Raw genomic sequence first — 21,166 nt, 5'->3', positions numbered from 1 at the left:
GTACCACATTAACAATGTATTGTGTTTTCTGATTAATTTAATGTTGTCTTCATTGATAAAAACAGAAAATTCCTTATTTTTGAAAGAAAATCACTAAGTGATCCCCAAACTTTTGAATGGTAGTGTATATTTAAATATTTTTGGGAATTTTTTCATAATTCAAATTACGTTGCAGCTGAAACTTTTTTTTTTGCACGTGAGAAGATGATTGTTGGATGAACTCCTGTAGCTAACAAGGGTTAGGGAGGCTGTATGTTGGAGAAAAAAAATAATCTGTTTTACATACAGAGCAGGATGTACGAACAGTGAAATGTGGTCAATACTCCAAAAACTTGCCAGAGTTTGTACCCAGTAGCCTAAGGGCTGCTTTACGCATAATTCCCTGAGATGGATCGAATATGATATCTCCCAGTGTCCCCCGCAACTTGCACTTCAGCTGGCCGACAGCCTCGCTTGCACAGTAGGACTACTAGGTCATAAACGTGGAATTCCTCACACTGCAAAGGACAGCTCTTATCGGAAGAACTGTCTTTTGCGTTTTTAATTGCAATTGTACATGCATACGGCGAATAAACTCTGCTATGCATGAGATATGTCTGTTACTACAGTAACTGTGTTTTGTTTTGTTTTTTTCTTCTGTTGGGGGGTGTGTACACACACACGTCAAAAGTTTGCACACATCTTCTCATTCAATGGTTTTTGAATATTTAAATTATTTTCAACATAGTAGATTAAAACTGAAGACATAAAACTTATGAAAGAACATATGGAATTATGTTGTAAACAAATCAAAATAGGTTTTATATTTTAGGTTGCTCAAAGTAGCCCTCTTTTGCTTTGATGACAGCTTTGCACACTCTTGACATTCTCTCAATCAGCTTCGTGAGGTAGTCTCCTGGAATGGTTTTGAATTAAAAGGTGAGCCTTGTCAAGAGTCAATCTGTGGAATTACTTGCCTCCTTAATGTGTTTGAGACCATCAGTTGTGTTGTGCAGAGGTAGGGTTAGTACACAGTGGACACCACTATTTGACTACTGTTGTAATCCATATTGTGGCACCAACCACTCAACTCAGTAAAGAGAAACAACAGTTCATCATTACTTTAAGACATGAAGATGAGTCGATACAGAAAATTTAAAGAACTTTGAATGTATCCTCAAGTGCAGTTGCAAAAACCATCAAACGCAATGATGAAACTGGCTCTCATGAGGACCGCCCCAGGAAAGGAAGACCAAGAGTTACCTCTGCTGCAGAGGATAAATTCATTAGAGTTACCAGCCTCAGAAACCACTACTTAACAGCACCTCAGATTAGAGACCATGTAAAGTCTTCAGAGTTCAAGTAGCAGACAAATCTCAACATCAACTGTTCAGAAGAGACTGCGTGAATCCGGCTTTCATGGTCTTATTGCTGCGAAGAAGCCACTACTTGGATGAACAACAAGAAGAATAGAATTGTTTGGGCCAAGAAACACAAGGAATGGACATTAGACCAGTGGAAATCTGTACTTCTGGTATGCTGAGTCCAAATTTGAGATTATTTGTTCCAACCGCTATGTCTTTGTGAGACGCAGAGAAGGTGAGCGGATGGTTTCTGCATGTGTGGTTCCCACTGTGAAGCATGGAGGAGGTGTGGTGGTGTGGGGGTGCTTTGCTGGTGACACTGTTGGTGATTTATTAAAAATTCAAGGCACACTTAACCAGCATGGCTACCACAGCATTCTGGAGCATCTTGCTATCCCAGCTGGTTTGCGTTGACTGGGACCATCATTTTGTTTTTAAACAAGACAATGACCCCAAACACACCTCCAGGCTATGTAAGGGCTACTTGACCAAGAAGGAATGTGATGGAGTGCTGCGTCAGATGACCTGGCCTCCACAATCACCCGACCTAACCCCAATTGAGCTGGTTTGGAATGAGTTGGACCACAGAGTGAAGGAAAAGCAGCCAACAAGTGCTCAGCACCTCTGGGAACTCCTTCAAGGCTGTTGGAAAACCATTCCAGGAGACACCTCATGCAGCTGATTGAGAGAATGCCAAGAGTGTGCAAAGCTGTCACCAAAGCTACTTTGAGGAATCTAAAATATAAAACCTATTTTGATTTAACACTTTTTTTTTATTTTGTTTTCAACATAATTGCATATGTTTTCTCACATAGTAGATTAATACTGAAGACATCAAAACTATGTTGAAAATAACTTTAAGTATTCAAAAACCATTGAATGAGAAGGTGTCCAAACTTTTGATTGGTAGTGTGTGTGTATGTATGTGTGTGTGTGTGTGTGTGTGTATATATATATATATATATATATATATATATATATATATATATATATATGTGTGTGTATGTGTGTAAAATATATATATATATATATATATATATATATATACACGCGCGCGCGCACACTTGTGACTGGACACCCCCGTTCAAGTGAAATGGTCTAATGCTTACCATTGCACACGAATTCCAAATGTCCACTGGTGTGCCGGTTTCGACAAGAACACTTCGTAGGGTTGCCCATGCACTTGTCTTATGGAAACAACAAGTGTTGTTTTTTTTGTTTTTTTTTTGTTTTTGGGACGACATTGACATCTGTCATGTTTTAGTGTTCACTCTAGATCCAGGACCAGACCTAGAGGAAATGGGGCGTGTCTTTGACGCGTCCCCTTTCCGTCACTCTTGGGGGCATGCCCGGCACTGCCGGACAGGCCGGGCAGCCCCCAAGCACTGCGGTCACTGTGAGTGGATGCCGGGTGCATGCGCCCAGCATACATTCACCTGCGGTGACTGCTGCACCGTGGTTTTCCCCACCCGCATGACACTGAGGCCCTTGGGAGTGGACAGAACCCGTAGGCTGTGTCAGCGGGGCACTGTGCCAGAGGGCAGGGTGCTTTCTGCCCTTTAGAAATAGGGCAGGGTGTGGCGCTCTGCTGAAACAGCCTAGCTGGAACGCTAGTGTTTCCAGGGCGACACTGGACTGGTATACAGAAAATTCTGTAACCCGGATGGACTGGCCAGCTCTTAACCCCATTGAGAACCCCTGGGACGAGTTGGAGCAATGGGTGCAGTCTATATAGTGTGTGTGTGTGTGTGTGTGTGTATATGTATGTATGTGTGTGTGTGTGTGTGTGTATGTATATATGTGTGTGTGTGTATGTATGTATATATATGTATGTATATATATGTATGTATATGTATATATATATATATATATATATATATATATATATATATATATTTTATTTATTTTATGATCCGGCTTTTTTGCCAGTGTAAAACCATTCCATAAAAAGATGAGAATTTACATGCATGGTTTGAAAAATGTGTATTGATTGCTGCATATAGTGTTTGTGTGTGTGTTCGGATTTTGCAATAGATATTTTTGTGCTTAAAGCAGTCTCCAGTGACCTTATGGTGCGTACACACGGTACGATAAAAATGCACGATATGAACGATAACTATATCTACGTTATCGTTCAGATCGTTAATTTTTTTTTTTTTGTGCCTACCAACCCACAAACAACCAGTGATGCGCGGCACGTATGGACGATAATGATATCTACCATCGCCCGTGCATGCAGGCCAACCTGGTTGATATCGTCCAGGTTTCATAGGAACCCGCGATGGTTGATAGCGGGTCGCTGGCCCGTCGGTGGTGTGCTGGATGAACGATACCGATCATCCAGCACACCGGGAAGGTGCAGGACGATCCATCGGCGATATCGTTATCACTGACCGTACCTTGTGTACACACCATTACAGTAACAATACAGGATCGAGTTAATCAGAAGCAAGTTTGCGATAGCGAGTTTTTCCTGAAACCAGCATACATTGCGTAAATTTGCGCACCTGAGAAATGCGAGATTCAATTACAAATGCCAATTCAGGGTACTCGCAGCGAGGGTGAATGACATTTCTGCAAAAAGCAACCTGAAAAGTGCATAAAAAGTAAGGCAAACCATCCTGGATCCCCAAAAAAAATCTGAGATAGCAGGACCGTATAGAAGGCGGTCAGTGACCATAAGAAAAGGGAGTTCTTAGAAAAGTTCCACAATAAGTAATTTCTTAAAAACCATTTTTTCTTTCCCTAAACCTGTATTTTATATAAACTGCATTTAAAAGAAAAGGCTTGTTCAGTCACCAAACCCTTAGGGCAATTACCATATCACTTCCTATGTGAGCAATTTGTCTACCTTATAAAACAAAATACCTTGTACGTTCCCCATAAGTGCATCGTCTGTACATTCAAACAGGTCTCCCCAATTTCAAAACTGCGCACAGTGCTTTAAATACAACATGGTAAAATAACATTATTACATGTACAGACAGTACATGGCACCCTGCACCTACATTGTCCCTTTAAAGATGACACCATGGCATGAGGGAAAACCCCTTCAGTGCCGTGGCAGCCATTTTAGCCAGGTGTGGTCGGCCTCTGGCCAGAGCATTTTAGAGAGAGTCACCTGGAAACTGACATGTTTTGTATTACCCAAAAATGTTATTTAAACCCCTCCAAGTACATGATTATTCACTGGGAGGAGTGTGCCAGAGGTTCCGCACTGTGTTCTGACATTGTTACCTTGAAATTACTTTTTTATTTATTTTTTCTACCTTTCATTTGCTTATGGGGGAGTGTGAGTGCGCAATGTAAAGGCCTATGGACTTGCACTGGAATATGTTTATTGTATACAGTTTGACACTGTATGTACTGCTTTCCTCTTCTGTCCTGGACCTTTTACATTCATGTCTTGCTAAATTGATATACGGTGTTTGCTTCAATAAAAAATAACTTTGAAAAGAAAAAAAACATTTTTGGAAAATTAATGCACTTTTTGGAATTGAATTGCAAATGCTGTTTGCGATGAGAGCGGCTTGCAGGACCCAACTTGCACCTAATTGATTTGACCCCTACCTGTACTGTAGGTATGCGTGCTCAAATAGCCCCATTGCTGGCAAATCTAGCAAACTTTTTTTTTTTATTATTATTTAAACATGTTTAATGATCCTGTAAGTGATGTAATCACCTGCACTGTAGTCACTAGTATAGTAAACCTAAACACATCGTTGGATAAATAGAGCTCTATGTAATGTGTTGCTGGTTCCTTTTTCTACACTTTGTGGCGATTAGAATTCTCTCATAGTTGAGTTGGATTCCATTGTTCCTGTTACCATTAGTGTGTTTTGTATAAAGTGTGTGTATGCATTTGTCTGAGTACGTGTGCTTGTAGGCATTTAGCACGCAGTACAGGGTTTTCCTGACTGCCGTCTGCTCCGAACGCTTTGCCCAGGTTTTGGGTGAATTTGTATAGGTTTATATTATGGTATTTCCCTATACGGAGTATACATAACCTCTGTGCCCATTTCCTTTGCAGTGTTTAACGTGCGGGAAAACCTTTAAGAAGCTCTGGTCTCTCCATGAACACAATAAAATCGTACACGGTTATGCTGAAAAGAAATTCTCCTGTGACATTTGTGAGAAAAAATTCTACACTATGGCTCATGTCCGGAAGCACCTGGTCGGTGAGTATGGGAGGTTGGGTTATTCCTGTCCGCCATTTTCTCCCATACTGTCATCCATTATCCATTATTTAGCTGGTAAACTGTGCGATAACAGCACTGCTCTGCTGAGGGAAGTCCTCTTTATTACTGGTGTTCAAAGGCTCAAAATAAAACGTATTAAATTATAAGCGAACATTTTTATCCTGGACACAGTGTTGGTAATGTACGTAGGTCCTTCATTCCTAAATGGCGGTACTCAAATGACAGCAGCACCCTCATTATTCTGGAAGGAGAAGTTGCAAAAGCATTATAAGCAAATCCTTTATTGCACTGTCTGGGTACTACTACTTACTTCTGACCAACCACTATAAATACCCACAGCCTTTCCTCTTTCATGTCCAAATGTTCCTCAGGGTATCCCAACCACTGGTTACATTATTTTCCCCACAAGAATTAGAACACTCCGCAAAGTACTGGTATCCCATGATTTCTGTAGACCTGCTCTTCACCTTTATCCCTTGTGTAATAGGGGGACACTGTACACCAGAACACAGATCAGTGAGGCCTACATACGGTGCAAGCGGTATGTTAACTTTTATCTGTGGTTTCTAACAGCTCACACAAAGGACATGCCGTTCACGTGCGAAACCTGCGGGAAGTCCTTCAAACGAAGCATGTCTCTGAAGGTCCACTCTCTGCAGCACTCCGGGGAGAAGCCTTTCAAGTGTGAGGTAAGACTGTGGTTTATTTACTAAGTGGTGATATCTTGACGTCAGTACTAAACCAGCTGCACATTACTACTCTATAAAGTGCTTATGTTGCCTACAGTGGAGGTGGCCATTTTGTGTAGCTTTATGTTGAGAAAACTGCCTAGTAATTCAATGGGGTCCTGTGAGGGAATGGAGTCAGGAAGGGTCACATTTTGTGGGCTGAAGACTGGTTTATGAGGTGGCCTGGTGGTATCACTAAGTTACAGGTAAATTGAGTGACTCAGTCTCAATACTCCAGCTGACAAAATGGCGACATCCCATATGTGTCTGCAGCGTATGTGCTCTAAAGTGAAAATATACTTTGTTTACTGGGGTGTTTTTTTTTTCACTTTTCTTAATTGAGTAAATTATATTTCTTCTTCAGGGTCCATAGGCTCCACAGGGAGACCTTGGGGTGTAGGTGTTGGATCTGAAATCCGGGCGCCACGCAGCTAAAGGCTTTCAGCTCCCAGTATGCACTAGGTCCACTCTCCCTATACCCCGCCCTCGAGCCAGAGGCACCTCAGTTTCGTTGGTGCCTGGCCGGAGTCGGGTCACCATTACGCAGCCCTTCAGCTTGTTTTTATTTATTTGGTTTAATTTTACTTCAACTAGGGCGTGCAGCAGCAGACTGTCGTGGGATGTCTACGCTGCCGCTCCGGTGCTGCGACGCCAGTACTGAGCTGGGGATGTCTGTGGGTATTCCGGGGAGGGCCCAGACTGCAACCGCACACTAAGGGGACAGGTAAGGCAGTCAATACCTCCGGTCTCAGGGGACAGACCGGAGGTGGCTGAGTGTGGACACAGACTTTAGCCACTGCGATCCACTAGACCACTAGGGACAGTTCATGCGGGAACCAGCGTCCCGGGGGGTTAACAATCAGCCAGGGGAGGCAGCTTCCCCATTTCAAGCAGCTGCTCCCCTCAACTCAGGGCACCTTTCCTCTGAGGTTTGGCTTCTCTGAGCGGTTCTCCTCCTCCTCAGGCCACGCCCCCTCTGAGGTCTCCGGCAGCCATTTTCTTCAAGTGGTGCAGTCGCAGCTCTCTCAGGACAGCGCGAGGTCCGGTCCCCCTACATACCTCTCCGTTGGGTTAGTAGGGGGGCTGAAAGCTTTTAACTGCGTGGTGCCCTTGATTCCAGATCCATCACCTTCACCCCAAGGTCTCCCTGTGGACCCTATGGACTTTGAAGAAAGAGAGTTAACAAAGGTAAGTTCTTACCATAACTCTCATTGTAAATAAATATAAAGTATGAACTTTATTCATCATCTAAATACATTGCAATAGAATTTGAATTTCTTTAGTATGTTATAGAAATTGTGGGCCCCATTTAACAATGAACCTAAATACCAGCGGCATATTTTCTTTAGTATCTCAGTGATGCAAACCAATTTGCCACAGGTTGTCAGCAGGTCCACTGCTCAGCTGCTGGCAGGCTGTCGCTGCCAGCGAAGGGCTACTCTACGTGACGGTCAGTCTGGCAGTGCCTGGAAGGACCGCATTGCTCTTGCACATCTAAAGAGTGTGATGCAGTGACAAGTAACGCTAGTCTTAGATTACCACTGTTTGTTGAATACAGAAAGGATGGCACAACCTGAAGTGCTGAAGGGATTATGCATTATTACTAAATGGGGCCCTGAATTCTTAAAAGATGATCAGAATTTGCATGCCCGGACAAACCCCCATGTTCTCCAGTGGACCATATCTTTGGTAGCTATTTTATCATGACAATCCTATATTGCTGACATTTGTCAGTTGTGGCAATGCCCAGTGTGCGACCCTTCCCCTCATGAGACGTTGCTGCCCATCCTGCGGCCAGACTATATAGTAGTTATGATGAGACACGTATGCTTGGACTTCTCTAGCTTCTGTTTTGTTTTTTCTCTTGGCAGAACTGCCACGAGCGTTTCCAGTACAAGTACCAGCTGCGATCACACATGAGCATCCATATTGGGCACAAGCAGTTCATGTGCCAGTGGTGCGGCAAAGACTTCAACATGAAACAGTATTTTGATGAACATATGAAGACCCATACCGGTAAGGAAAGTAAGGACATTCATTTAATATTGTTTATTCTCTCCCTATCCAAAACATTTTAATACTATTACCCTTCATTCCTGCGTCCACCCTTCATACCTGTGTCCATCCACCTATCTACCTGACCTTCCTTAGGTAAAAGTAACCCTAGTCTGCAACTAACCGTTTTATCAGCTCTCCTAATGCCCTACCCTGAACCCTTCATTCCTAGTGCCAGGATCAGCTTCTCCTGTCCTGTCTGTAACCTGTCATGCCCTATGTCTGCCTCCTCTCTCCTGTGTTACATGTCTTATCCACTGTCCTGATTCCTCCCTTCTCACTTTGTCGTGTCCCCTGTGTCTCTTCTGTATCTGCTGCCTGTGTCATGTCCTCTCTCCCTGTCCTCCTATTGTACATTTGTCATATTGACTTTCTGATTCCTCCTCTCTTGTATGTATCATACATCATGCCTGCAATCTCTTCTTATCCTCTTCTGTGTGTTTCTTTCTCATGCTCTGCTCACTGTGTACATCTCCTCCTGTTTTTGTGGGTCGCAAACATTGTCGTCGTCTTCCCTTTCATACCAAGAGTTTGACGCCTTTTCTCCAACATCCACCGTGTTCTGTTACCACCATGTTATGCATAGGTCTCCTGTTCTGTTACCAGCCCCATGTCACGCAGTGCTCTCCTGTGTTCTGTTACCAGCCCCATGTCACGCAGTGCTCTCCTGTGTTCTTTTACCAGCCCCATGTCACGCAGTGCTCTCCTGTGTTCTGTTACCAGCCCCATGTCTTGCATTGCTCTCTTGTTACTACCTCCATGTCTCGCATCACTTTAATGCTGTGTACTGTTACTACCCCCATGTAACGCAATGATCTCCTGCTGTGCTCTTACTACCCCCATGTCACACATTGCTCTCCTGCTGTACTTTATTACTACCCCCATGTCATGCAATGCTCTCCTGCTGTGCTTTACTACCCCCATGTCATGCAATGCTCTCCTGCTGTGCTTTACTACCCCCATGTCATGCAATGCTCTCCTGCTGTGCTTTACTACCCCCATGTCATGCAATGCTCTCCTGCTGTGCTTTACTACCCCCATGTCATGCAATGCTCTCCTGCTGTACTTTATTACTACCCCCATGTCATGCAATGCTCTCCTGCTTTGTTCTGTTACATCCATGTCACGCATAGTTCTCTTGCTGTGCTTTTACTACCCCCATGTCATGCAATGCTCTCCTGCTGTACTTTATTACTACCCCCATGTCATGCAGTGCTCTCCTGCTGTGCTTTGTTACTACCCCCATGTCATGCATTGCTCTCTTGCTGTGCTTTGTTACTACCCCCATGTCATGCATTGCTCTCCTGCTGTGCTTTGTTACTACCCCCATGTCATGCATTGCTCTCCTGCTGTGCTTTGTTACTACCCCCATGTCATGCATTGCTCTCCTGCTGTGCTTTGTTACTACCCCCATGTCATGCATTGCTCTCCTGCTGTGCTTTGTTACTACCCCCATGTCATGCATTGCTCTCCTGCTGTGCTTTACTACCCCTATGTCATGCAATGCTCTCCTGCTTTGTTACTACCCCTATGTCATGCAATGCTCTCCTGCTGTGCTTTACTACCCCTATGTCATGCAATGCTCTCCTGCTTTGTTACTACCCCTATGTCATGCAATGCTCTCCTGCTGTGCTTTGTTACTACCCCTATGTCACGCAATGCTCTCCTGCTTTGTTACTACCCCTATGTCATGCAATGCTCTCCTGCTTTGTTACTACCCCTATGTCATGCAATGCTCTCCTGCTGTGCTTTGTTACTACCCCTATGTCACGCAATGCTCTCCTGCTGTGCTTTGTTACTACCCCTATGTCACGCAATGCTCTCCTGCTGTGCTTTGTTACTACCCCTATGTCACGCAATGCTCTCCTGCTTTGTTACTACCCCTATGTCATGCATTGCTCTCCTGCTGTGCTTTGTTACTACCCCTATGTCATGCATTGCTCTCCTGCTGTGCTTTGTTACTACCCCCATGTCATGCATTGCTCTCCTGCTGTGCTTTGTTACTACTCCTATGTCATGCAATGCTCTCCTGCTTTGTTACTACCCCTATGTCATGCATTGCTCTCCTGCTGTGCTTTGTTACTACCCCTATGTCATACAATGCTCTCCTGCTTTTGTTACTACCCCTATGTCATGCATTGCTCTCCTGCTGTGCTTTGTTACTACCCCTATGTCATACAATGCTCTCCTGCTTTGTTACTACCCCTATGTCATGCATTGCTCTCCTGCTGTGCTTTGTTACTACCCCTATGTCATGCAATGCTCTCCTGCTTTGTTACTACCCCTATGTCATGCATTGCTCTCCTGCTGTGCTTTGTTACTACCCCTATGTCATACAATGCTCTCCTGCTTTTGTTACTACCCCCTGTCACACATTGCTCTCCTGCTTTGTTCTGTTACCCCCATGTCACACATAGTTCTCTTGCTGTTCTGTTACTACCCCCATGTCACACTTTGCTCACTGTTCTATTGCGCTCATACTGTGTTGTTATCCCACTGTCGCGCATTGATCTCCTTCCGTGTTACCCGCATCTCACTCATCGATGTACTGACTTTTTTTCACCCTTCTTTATGAGACTAATAAACCTAGAATGTGAGTTGCATTATACAGTATATACATCCATATCATACACAAGCATGTATAGAAAGGGGGTTTTATAAGGGTCAAGTCAGAAATAGGTACTAGCTAATTTTACTGCGTGTATGTTTAGTGTTGGACGCTGCACCTGTTTTGCACCAAATGCTAAATGCGTTCATGCTCTGTCATTACACCGTCTTCTGAATGTTGCAAAAGGCTCTTTTTGATATGTTTCAAAAAAAAAAAAAAAAAAAGAATTGGCAATGTTGGTTTAGTGGCTGCATTTATTGCTGCTCTATTGCAAAATTTCAGCCTGTTGTGTCGTCACCCACCCAGACAGTTGCATTCACTTTCAGCTTTATCTAGCGGGGAGGGAAGACTGCTAGGAAAAGGGACGCAACCTCTAACTGCACTGCCGTGTCCCCACCCGCAGCACTGCAGGATGGTACAGTTCTGTGCGGAGAGTTAATAGCGAGCATCTGTCTAATGAGGGCAGGGAGTAGCCGGAGGGCGGGATTAGACTGACCTCTATATAGAAATATGATTTTAATAAGCTCCATCCTGCAACACTTCTGTTACATTGAGGCTGGCACGAGGCTTTGCGCTGATTTCCTGTAGTATGACAGCAGTTGCCAGTCTGTGCAGCATTCTAATGTCTGAGGGGTCAGTAAGCAATAGGCCAGGGAGAGATCAGCTAGTTCGTGTCGTAACGGTCAGTGATCTTATAAAGAGGCTATGCCAGCTGTAATATTCTTTTGAAATACATTAATTCTTCCTTTTCGGTGAGGGCAAAAAAATAATTTAAAAGTAAAGTAAAAAGTCTGTAATGTGAATGGGCAATTTTAATGCTCTATAGCTGAGATTCCCAACCTCGGTCCTCAAGGCACACTAACAGTCCTGGTTTTAGGGATATCCATGATTGTGTACAGATGGTTAAATCAAAATAACTGAGGTACTAATTAAGTCACTTGTGCTCAAGTATGGCTATCCCTAAAACCTGGACTGTTAGTGTGCCTTGAGGACCGTGGTTGGGAACCCCTGGCCTATAGGGTTAACAGAACCTCTGTCCCAGCATGTAAAAGGGCTTTCCATGATCCATTACATCTGTGCAATACAATAAAACAGTAGAAAAAAAAAGAAATCATGTTATTTGTCTTATCTGAGGAAATGTGCTGTAAGTACGGACTTTTAATCATTCAAAATTGACCATTGAACTGAATGCTCGCAGTGCGACATGAGATACTACTGTACAGTGCTATAATGATACAGAGAACTACATCTATGTACAGTCCCAGCTCCGCAATCGGGGAAATGAGCCTATGGGTGTGTGGCATGAGAGATACTACTGTACAGCGCTATAATGATACAGCGCACTACATCTATGTACAGTCCCAGCTCCGCAATCAGGGAAATGAGCCTATGGGTGTGTGGCATGGGATACTACTGTACAGCGCTATAATGATACAGAGCACTACATCTGTGTACAGTCCGAGCTCCGCTATCAGGGAAATGAGCCTATGGGTGTGTGACATGCATTATATAACTCTGGGAATACAATATAGGGATTTCCTTGTGTTCTGCTACAGGGCCAAGGTGACCCGTGTGCTCGGGTAGTGCGAGTTTTATTTGGGGGGGGCGGGGGTTGGGGGAGTTGTCTTGATTATTGTTTGAACTCTTCAATGCATGGACAATTGGTCGGTAGTATCTTCAGTGCTTTTTCCAGGACTCCCCTCTTACAATTTGAGATGGGCTGCGAATTGCTTGAGGTAGGGGGGATAGTCTGTTTCCATAGGTCCAGGCACTTAACCGGCTGTTTATTGCAAGTTTTACATGTATGTTGGGTATAAGTCTTGCCAGTGACCAGTGTCTGCCCCATTCCTGTTCCCTTTACTTTTTTTTTTTTAGGAGAGAAACCTTTTATCTGCGAAATCTGCGGCAAGAGCTTCACCAGTCGGCCTAACATGAAGCGACATCGCCGGACGCACACCGGTGAGAAGCCGTATCCCTGCAACGTGTGCGGCCAGCGCTTTCGTTTCTCCAACATGCTGAAAGCGCACAGGGAAAAGTGCTTCCAGGGCGGCAATCCCCCAACTCCCGGCAGTCCTGGAACAGCAGCGAGTCTCTCCGCCTCCTCGCAAAGCGGCAATTCACCAGGTCAATCCAGCCCAGGCTTGTCCCCCACATTACCACAACACCCTCTTTCTCTGCCGCTCCTCCACTCGCTACCACACAGCATGCCTCCCCCCTCGCACCACCTCCCTCCACCACCTCCTCTATTCCCTGCTGGTCGCATAAACTCAAATACCAACTAGTCCATCCTAAGACTGGCCTGAACGTTCTGAAGTGCTCCCACCAAGGAAACGCGTTTGAATCCTGGTCATTCGTTTTTGTTTTCTGCTCTCTACATTTGTGGCTCAGTCTCCAGTGTAGATAAAACACCTTGTGTAATTCTGCAGCTCCCACCCTACTTTTGCTCCTCTTGCACATAACTTGCTCGCAGCACCGGAATAGGAAGGTGAGGACTAAGGGCTACCAGCCGCATCCTTGGTACAGTGCTTTTTTTTTTTTTTTTTTTAGGCACATTAATTTTAATATGGTCAATCCCTGCTTTAACTGACTTTATTATTTTTTTTATTTTATTTGGTCATTTTCTGTTCGTTATATATGTTAAACGGTTATACCTGTCCGTGACGCGTTTTGCACCCTGGTTAAGCCTTGTTTAAAGAGGTGATAGACTCAAACCTAGATGAATATGGTTCTCCTCCCTGGCCTTCTGGGATTATACAACAAATGAGGGAAAATGTGGTTCTACGCTGAGTTTGGAGAAGACCTGAGGAATCCTTGCAGACCATATAAACCTACTGCAGAAAAAGGTGTTTTAAGTCTCTTGTGGACAGATTCTAAACAACCGTGGTTACTCTCCGCTACATGACCTGATCACACTTCAGTGGACGAGAGTGATGTACAGACCAGGAATGCAGCCCCTACTCACAATTGATTTGGTTTAAGAAAAAAAAAAAAACTCTCTCTGCCCTCCACCCCCCAAAAAATACCTCTATTCAACTACCTGTCCTCATCATTTCACCATAGTTACATGTGGTGGTATAGCATTTCCAATACAGATTTATGAAGGGGAAAGGATATTTTCTGTTACATCAGTAGGAATGTTTTTTTTTTTTTTTTTTGTTTAATTTTGTTGTAACTTTATGCATTTCATTATGCTGTTTTGGGTCATGTTAGTCCAATAGTTGTCTAGACTAGGGGGCATCACGGAATGTTTGCAGGAAGGCCAGAGCAATGGGCAGCACATCTGTAATGTTTGTACTGTGTAGTTGAGATGTTGAACACATTATAGTTGCTGCTGGTTTGTGGCTTGATTATGAGAAAACTATAGGTGAAGACACCCGTCTACAACCCTAGACACTCAGTTCCTTCATGTAACATTGCTTTTAAAATACTACTAAACTTAAAATGTAAGTTGCTTCGTATGTGTGAGCTGCTACGATTGTCTATAAGTATATATTAATTTTTTATTTTTTTTTTAAGAATCTTGTCAGACTAAAAATACTTTAGGTAAGGCTGGGGACATGGGGGAGGTGTTTTTGCTATGCACGTGCTACTTCCTGTTACCGCTATTGGTGCCTCAGTGATGTCACTGATTACGAACGGATTGATTGGCCAGATATTGGTTCGCCACACAAAATGGCTACCTCCATTGATTGTGGAGATGGGTGCACTTTAACTCCTATTATGTGGGAACTTTAGATATATGCCTTTTATATTGGGTGTCCTGTTATTTTACCCTATGTGGCCCTTTAATAGAAGTTTCTTATCTTTGTTAGTTCATAAAGTTAATATTTTTACTGCTAAATATAGCAGTATGAGTTCCTTACATTACTGCACATATGACAGCATCGAGTGCAAAAAGCAGCTGCCAGTAGAATCTGCTTTTAATTGTCTAATGGTCTCACGTTGGTTAAAGCTAATATGCTATTGGTTGCTGTGGAATACACATGCATCTATTTATTTATATCTGCATAAGGTGATGGCAATCCACAGAAACCAGATATTTGCTTTAATTATTGTAATAATTGACACAATATTAAAGCAGTTATCTCAATGCTAGTGGTTCTGTTCTGTTTGTATATGTACACTATTCTGGGAATGGCTAACTTTGACATTTGCTAATCTCTATAATGTGTAGCCATCTTCAATGCACGAGGCAGCCATTTTAGATTACCTTAGATTACCGCTGTTTGTACAGCATCGCTCTCTCCATCTAAAAGATGGCGAGAGCGATGCGGGCCCCATTGCCGGCAATGGAGACCCGGAGGTGCCTTTCCGGTTTCAACGAAGCCTTCCAGGCACTGCCGGGTCTCCCTGTCATGTACATGCGCAGACGGACCGTCGCGCATGACCCTGGAGCCCCGTCGCTGGCAGCGTTAGGCTGCCAGCAGCCCAGCAGAGGACCTCGTCGAGGACGAGGATTCCGCTGGACTTCTCGGGACCTCGCCAGAGGGGTAAGTATTACTACATACAAGTGGAATTTTCGTTTGTGATACTAAACGAATATTCCCGCTGGTATTTCCCTTCGTTTGTAAATGGGGCCCATAGTCAGCTGTCACCGACCAAACTCCCCAGGGCTGAAGAGAGAGGGGCGTGCCCCTGGGACAGTACCCTGCGGCCAGTAGCGCTGCCCCGAGCGCCCAAGGCCCATGTGACATCACGTGTTCAGGGGGCGGAACTGGTACAGGGCAAAAGTGTGCCCCTGCTCTAGTGCTGAAACTCCCACAGTACATTTTGTCCCTTTGTAATAATGTTCAATGTGTATGCAGCAATGAAGGGATTGACCTGTTCTTTGACATTCAGTAGGTAAATGGTCCTCTTTATATAGGCCCCGCTCCATCCTAATCTTCATAAAAAGAAAACAAAAAAAAATCATGGCAGTCTCCAACTTATTTATATTGTTCCCCTTTGTGTTTAATGCATGAAGGTAAACGTGGAAGTCCTGTAACGTTTCTTTTCTGTATTCTATTTGTATAGAGTTCTCCTTTTTTGGGGGGGGAGACAGATATGGAAATGTGTTAATGCAAAATAGACTTGCAATTACATTTACCAATATTTACACTGCAAACACAGACCCTCAACATGACCCCCACTACCTAGTACAAAATGCTGTGCTCCCAAATTTTCTACTCTATTTACTGTTGCAGGTCTATAGGTGGAATTCACTAAAATAATTCAGGCTACGTAACGGCAATAGAGAGAAGTTGGGGGAGGTACTGTAGCCACAGACACGTTGCAGTCCTTAGATCAGGGATATTCAATGTGCGGCCCTCCTGGGGAGCTGCACATCCTAGCATGCCCTGCCGGTATGTAGTCAGGAAGCGGGCGGTCGAAATGCTGACCGCCGGCTTCCCGACTGTGAAATCCCGGCATGGGACTAAGGATAGGCGTCGAAATCCCGACGTCTATCTTTATCCACCCATCTGAAATCCTGACGCCCGGCATACTGAGCGAAGGTAAGCCAGTCGGGGCCTCTTGGCCGCGGTAGGGGGGGGGGGGGGGGGGGGCGCTTATGGATAGGCAACCCCCCTGGGAGGGTTAGGGGAGGGGGGGTTAGGTTTAGGCAACCCGGGAGGAGGTTAGGCACTAGGGGGGGGGGGGAGGGATTTGTTAGGCACCCCTATGGGAGGGGGGGGCTACGGAGTAGGTATAGCCTACTTGCCTCCTTTGTCGGGATCTTCACCCATTGGGCTGACGTCCGGCGGTCGTATATACAGATTCCTGCCCTGCCACAGCTTTAGCATGCCCTAATAGCAAAGATGTGGAAGGGCATGCTGTGATGTGTAGTTCCACAGCAGCTGGAGGGCCGCATGTTGAATAACCCTAGATAGTAAAAAGTATTAATTTGCTCACGGCAGTGGGAGGCTGATGAAGGAGGGCCTTGACATCTAATGAGGATTAAAGGGATTATTAGTTGGAATATACCATTTCACTGTTTTGTTGTAAGATCATGATTGGCTTTATTCATTTCAGAGTCTAGCCCAGAGGTTCCCAAACGTGGTCTTCAAGGTACCCCCACAGTTCAGGTTGTAGAGAGATCCATGGTTGAGTGCAGGTGGATAAATCAATTTGACTGAGGTACTTATTCAAAGAGTTTGGGAACCTCTGGTCTAGCCTCTGCTCCAATTTTTTTTATTTTTTGTAATCCCGTCTGATATTGGCAAATTACATTTTATTCACTTTCCTGTTGGCTTGTGGAGAGGAAGTGAAACCAATATTAATGTTCCAAACTGTAGTTGTGAGCTCGTGGCTTCAGCCGATCTGTTTCATTCGGAATCTGTATGAATGACCCCCGGACGAGAGCCCGGCGGTCGAAATACTGACGCCGGCAGGCCGAACAGTGCAGATCCCGATGGAGGCAAGTAACGTGCCTAACCCTCCCCTTTCCCCACCTAACACTAACCCTCCTTTAGGGGTGCCTAAACCTAACCCCCACCTACCCCCAGTGCCTAACCCTAATCTACCCCTAGGGGTGTCTAAACCTAACCCTCCTTCTCTCACCCTAACCCTCCCGGGGGGGGGGGGGTGCCTAACCCTAGCCCCCCCCCCCCTTCCTCTAGCCTAGCCCTCCTCGGGGGGGAGCCTAACACTCCCGGCTACGTGGATACTTACCCCTGGTGTTGGACGATTGGTCTGGCATCCTGTCGGGGTCCCGGCGTCGGAATTAACATAGGCATCTGTATTTCGACGACCATGTTAGATCCGTTGCCGGTATTGTGGCTGCCGGTCACATGCCTGCATCCCATTTCATTCAAGTGTTAAAATGCAGTGTCTGAGCTCAGCCTGCCTCACCCTTTCCTATTCACTACTATGGACGAGGGGAGAGCAATTTACTTGGTTACAACAATGTTGTACCTTTCCGCGAACCACAATAAAATATATCACAAGGCAAATTCATCTCACGAGGTGGAGAATAAAATTGAGTGAACACACAAAATAAGGACCGTACCTCCCAACATGACCCATTCCAGCAGGGACAAAATGCTCTGCTCCTGTACGTCCCACTTAATGTATGATTGCCATCACCTGTGATGAAACACTGTTCTTATCAATTAACCACTTCACCACAGGTGACGGCAATCATAAATGAAGAGGGAAGTCCAGGAAGAGAGCATTTTGTCCCACCCTGGAATGAGCCATGTTGGAAGGTACAGTTTGCAGAACTAGTTTACGTCCATTTTAAAATGTCAGCCTACATGTTTTGTCGTCATAGAAACTGCTTTGCTCTCACTGTCCAGTTGCTCTTTAATAGATGCTCCTGGCAGCTTGCACTCTAAATAAGATGGTGATAGGGCTTCTGGCTGGCGTGATTGTTTTATGTGACATTGGCATGAATTGGGATATTACGTCTTTATTGTACAACAATTTTTTATTTTATATTCGTTTTCTTAAGAATTTTTTTTTTTATAGTTCCCCCTGTGTGATCTGGTATGACATAGGGAGTGGGGCAGGGGGCGGCCACAGGAATCACCACAGTGCATTTGTCACGTGTCACTTTAGAAAAGAGAGGGTGCAAACTTCCTGCCTGGTTCTCACTGGTCCGCTTTGAACTCTGTGTTGTCTGTCTGTTAACAAGCGAAGCTTCATCCAAATAAGCTTAATTGACATTATGTGCACAATGAAAGATAACTAATGAGCTTGTTTATTTTATTTATTGGGCATTTCAGGTTCAGCCTGTCTGTATGTGGAGCAGAGCTATAATTGCAGCTAATGTAGAGGTTTTGCTTGTGTGCACTGCTCCATCTACAGGTGTGCTGATGGTACTGCACAAGAACAGAAAGTGCTTGTGAAACAGTAGGATTCTGTCACATGCAAATAATTAAAATAAACCCTACTGAGTCCTCCATCAACCTGGTGCTTTTAAGAAATACGCTCCATTCATTCACATGAAGTAGTCTCTTATTTATATGATTTTACCCTCCTGCAGAAGTAATGTTTGCTTTCCAATTAGCCACCTCCCCTACAATGCGTTTTAAATGGACACTAATTGAAAATGTGAAATGATCTATTTTGACATGTTGGTTTTTTTCTGTATAAAAACCTCCACATGACACTAATCTGTACTTGGAATACCCTCCCCTGCTCTCCCTCTTTAACTCTGACAAAAGCTGTAAATTCACTTTTATTCAGCTAAATTAGACTTTTGACACCTTTTTTTGAAGCCAGATGGGGATTATGATCATGGTTTCTCCCTCTGCTTTGAGCTCCTATCTCTCTTGGAGGGCTCTAGTCTCTGTTGCACTATTGTATATGGATGACCCAAAAGTTTTTTTTTTTTTTCGTTTTTTTTTTAATTCCATCCTCACTATGGATTTTATAAGAGGAAACATTGGCTTTTCCTATGTAAATATCATCATGTCTTCAGTTCATCTCTACGCAGGATGGCACCACAGCCTACCAGCTCCTATCACTCGGACCTGTCAAGTGACCTCACCTGTCTTCTGGTCTCCGGCGTAAAGGTCTGAAGACATTGTAAGAACAGTGGTTTGTTTCTTCATGGTATAAACCATTAGAAAAGACAAAATATGTCCTTCAGCTGGCAAAGGACATTCCTGGACTTCTCAAGTGAAAGCTGCCATCTTGTGCTCTCAAGGACTAAAGGACAGTTGTGAACGTGTACTAGGTCAACTTCTGAGGTGGTTAAACCCTATTTAGCTTAACTGTGCCTTTCCCAGTTCAGGCCACTTTGGGAGGGCAAGAAGTCTCCATAATCCAAATATCTCTTCACATCCATGGACGTACAAAGTAACTTCGGCAGTTCAGAACTTTGTCATCATTCACATGCGCAAACCTTTTAGAAGTTGGTCCCAGGACACTTGGCGTAACTGAATGCAAAGCATTCTGGGAGTTTGGAAGGCGTGCGCAATGGCGTTATGTTTTAGCTTCTGTAGATAACTCTCAACAACACTAGATATTGTTGGAAAGAGACATTTTGTCAATATTTCCCTAATGTATGAAAAGTTTTGTTTTTTTTCACTATATTGTTTGCTTACATTTTTACAGCTTTTTGCTGTCTCACTGTATTATTGGACGTTAATGGTTTCATGTCTTTTTAGTGCTTTCAAGTGGAAAGACGTTAATTAGAGGCGGTAGGAGATCAGCAGTGTAGTTGTAGAAATTTAGTGAGCAGCTATTGTCCAGAGCACAATTTAGACAGATGTTTGTGGGGATGATGAAATCTAAACCACTTGCCTATTGCCGATCTGAAAATAAAAAAACAACAAAATGTTCTTTCCTTTTTAAATAGCTATAAAATTCTTTGACAAAAATAAAAACTACATTTGAACATCTGCTGTGAGGTTATTTTAAGTTTTCAATGAAAGTCTTGTTTTTGACCTTTTTTTTTTTTTTATTACATTTTTTTAAGATTTTATTATGCATGCATTCTTGTTCGCTCTCTCATCTCAAAGAAAAAAATGTGTTTTAAACCCATTAGTTTAGCCATGAACTTACCTACCTCCCTTTTAAGTGGCAGAACTGTTGTGGGTCCATGGTTTGGAATCCTGCTGTTCTGCACGGGTGCACTGATAACTGGTTACTCTCCATGGCACAACATCCCAGAGAGAGGGAGGGAGGGGGGGGGGGGGGGGTGTTGGGATTGGGTGGGGGGGTGGCAGCTACTGTTCAAGAAGTTTTCAATTGAGACCTTTATTGTGGGATCAAAACTGAAATATGATAACGCTTCAATTAGCTGTGATTTCCTGAAGAAGCTTTGCGCGATGTGCTGCTGCACTCTCTAGTTTTACGGCAAAGTAAAAGGTTTTTAAAATACAGACGCCTCCATCTTAATTGAAGTCCCAATGAAATTGCACCATGTAGACAGCAATATACAATACCACCACAGGAGTATACGCTTATTCTGCAACAAGCACTGACCCTACGTGTTTCGTCACTAGGTATTAGCGAATAAAAATGTGTTCCCCTTTTATAGTATATTTGTTCAATGGCAATGTTTAGAAATAAATGCATAACCTGCTTTTATCGCTCTTTCCCTAGATTCCGTGATGGAGTTGCCAAGCTTATATTCGAGGACATTTTAATTGTGTGCATTGAATTTCTGTCTTACTATAAAAATAAGGGCAAAATGTAATAGGGTTCAAGCTTTGCAAATGTGCGAGTATAGCGCTATACTCGCACATTTTTAAAACTCATCCTCTGTGATAGGGGGTGAGAACATGCAAACAAGCATTTTTTTTA

At 43.9% G+C, this 21,166-nt stretch overlaps 1 protein-coding gene across 2 annotated transcripts in view; it reads left to right on the top strand.

Annotated features, from left to right (window-relative positions):
- Positions 1 to 16,443, top strand: part of ZBTB47 (zinc finger and BTB domain containing 47) — a 67,557-nt gene extending 51,114 nt beyond the window's left edge. Inside the window, exons 3-6 of one of the 2 annotated variants that reach the window (XM_088453135.1) lie at positions 5,374 to 5,521; positions 6,116 to 6,231; positions 8,142 to 8,286; positions 12,809 to 16,443. In XM_088453135.1, coding sequence (XP_088309261.1) covers positions 5,374 to 5,521; positions 6,116 to 6,231; positions 8,142 to 8,286; positions 12,809 to 13,215 — 816 coding nt within the window. In that variant the 3' untranslated portion in view covers positions 13,216 to 16,443. Of the gene's footprint in view, positions 1 to 5,373; positions 5,522 to 6,115; positions 6,232 to 8,141; positions 8,296 to 12,808 lie in introns of both variants that reach the window. The other variant, XM_088453134.1, reaches the window with a different exon arrangement.
- Positions 16,444 to 21,166: the final 4,723 nt, after the last annotated feature.

This window comes from Taudactylus pleione, unplaced genomic scaffold (genome assembly GCF_031769625.1).
Source record: "Taudactylus pleione unplaced genomic scaffold, aTauple2 ptg000571l, whole genome shotgun sequence".
Lineage (NCBI taxonomy): Eukaryota > Metazoa > Chordata > Amphibia > Anura > Myobatrachidae > Taudactylus > Taudactylus pleione.
This window is presented reverse-complemented; position numbering and strand designations above follow the sequence as displayed.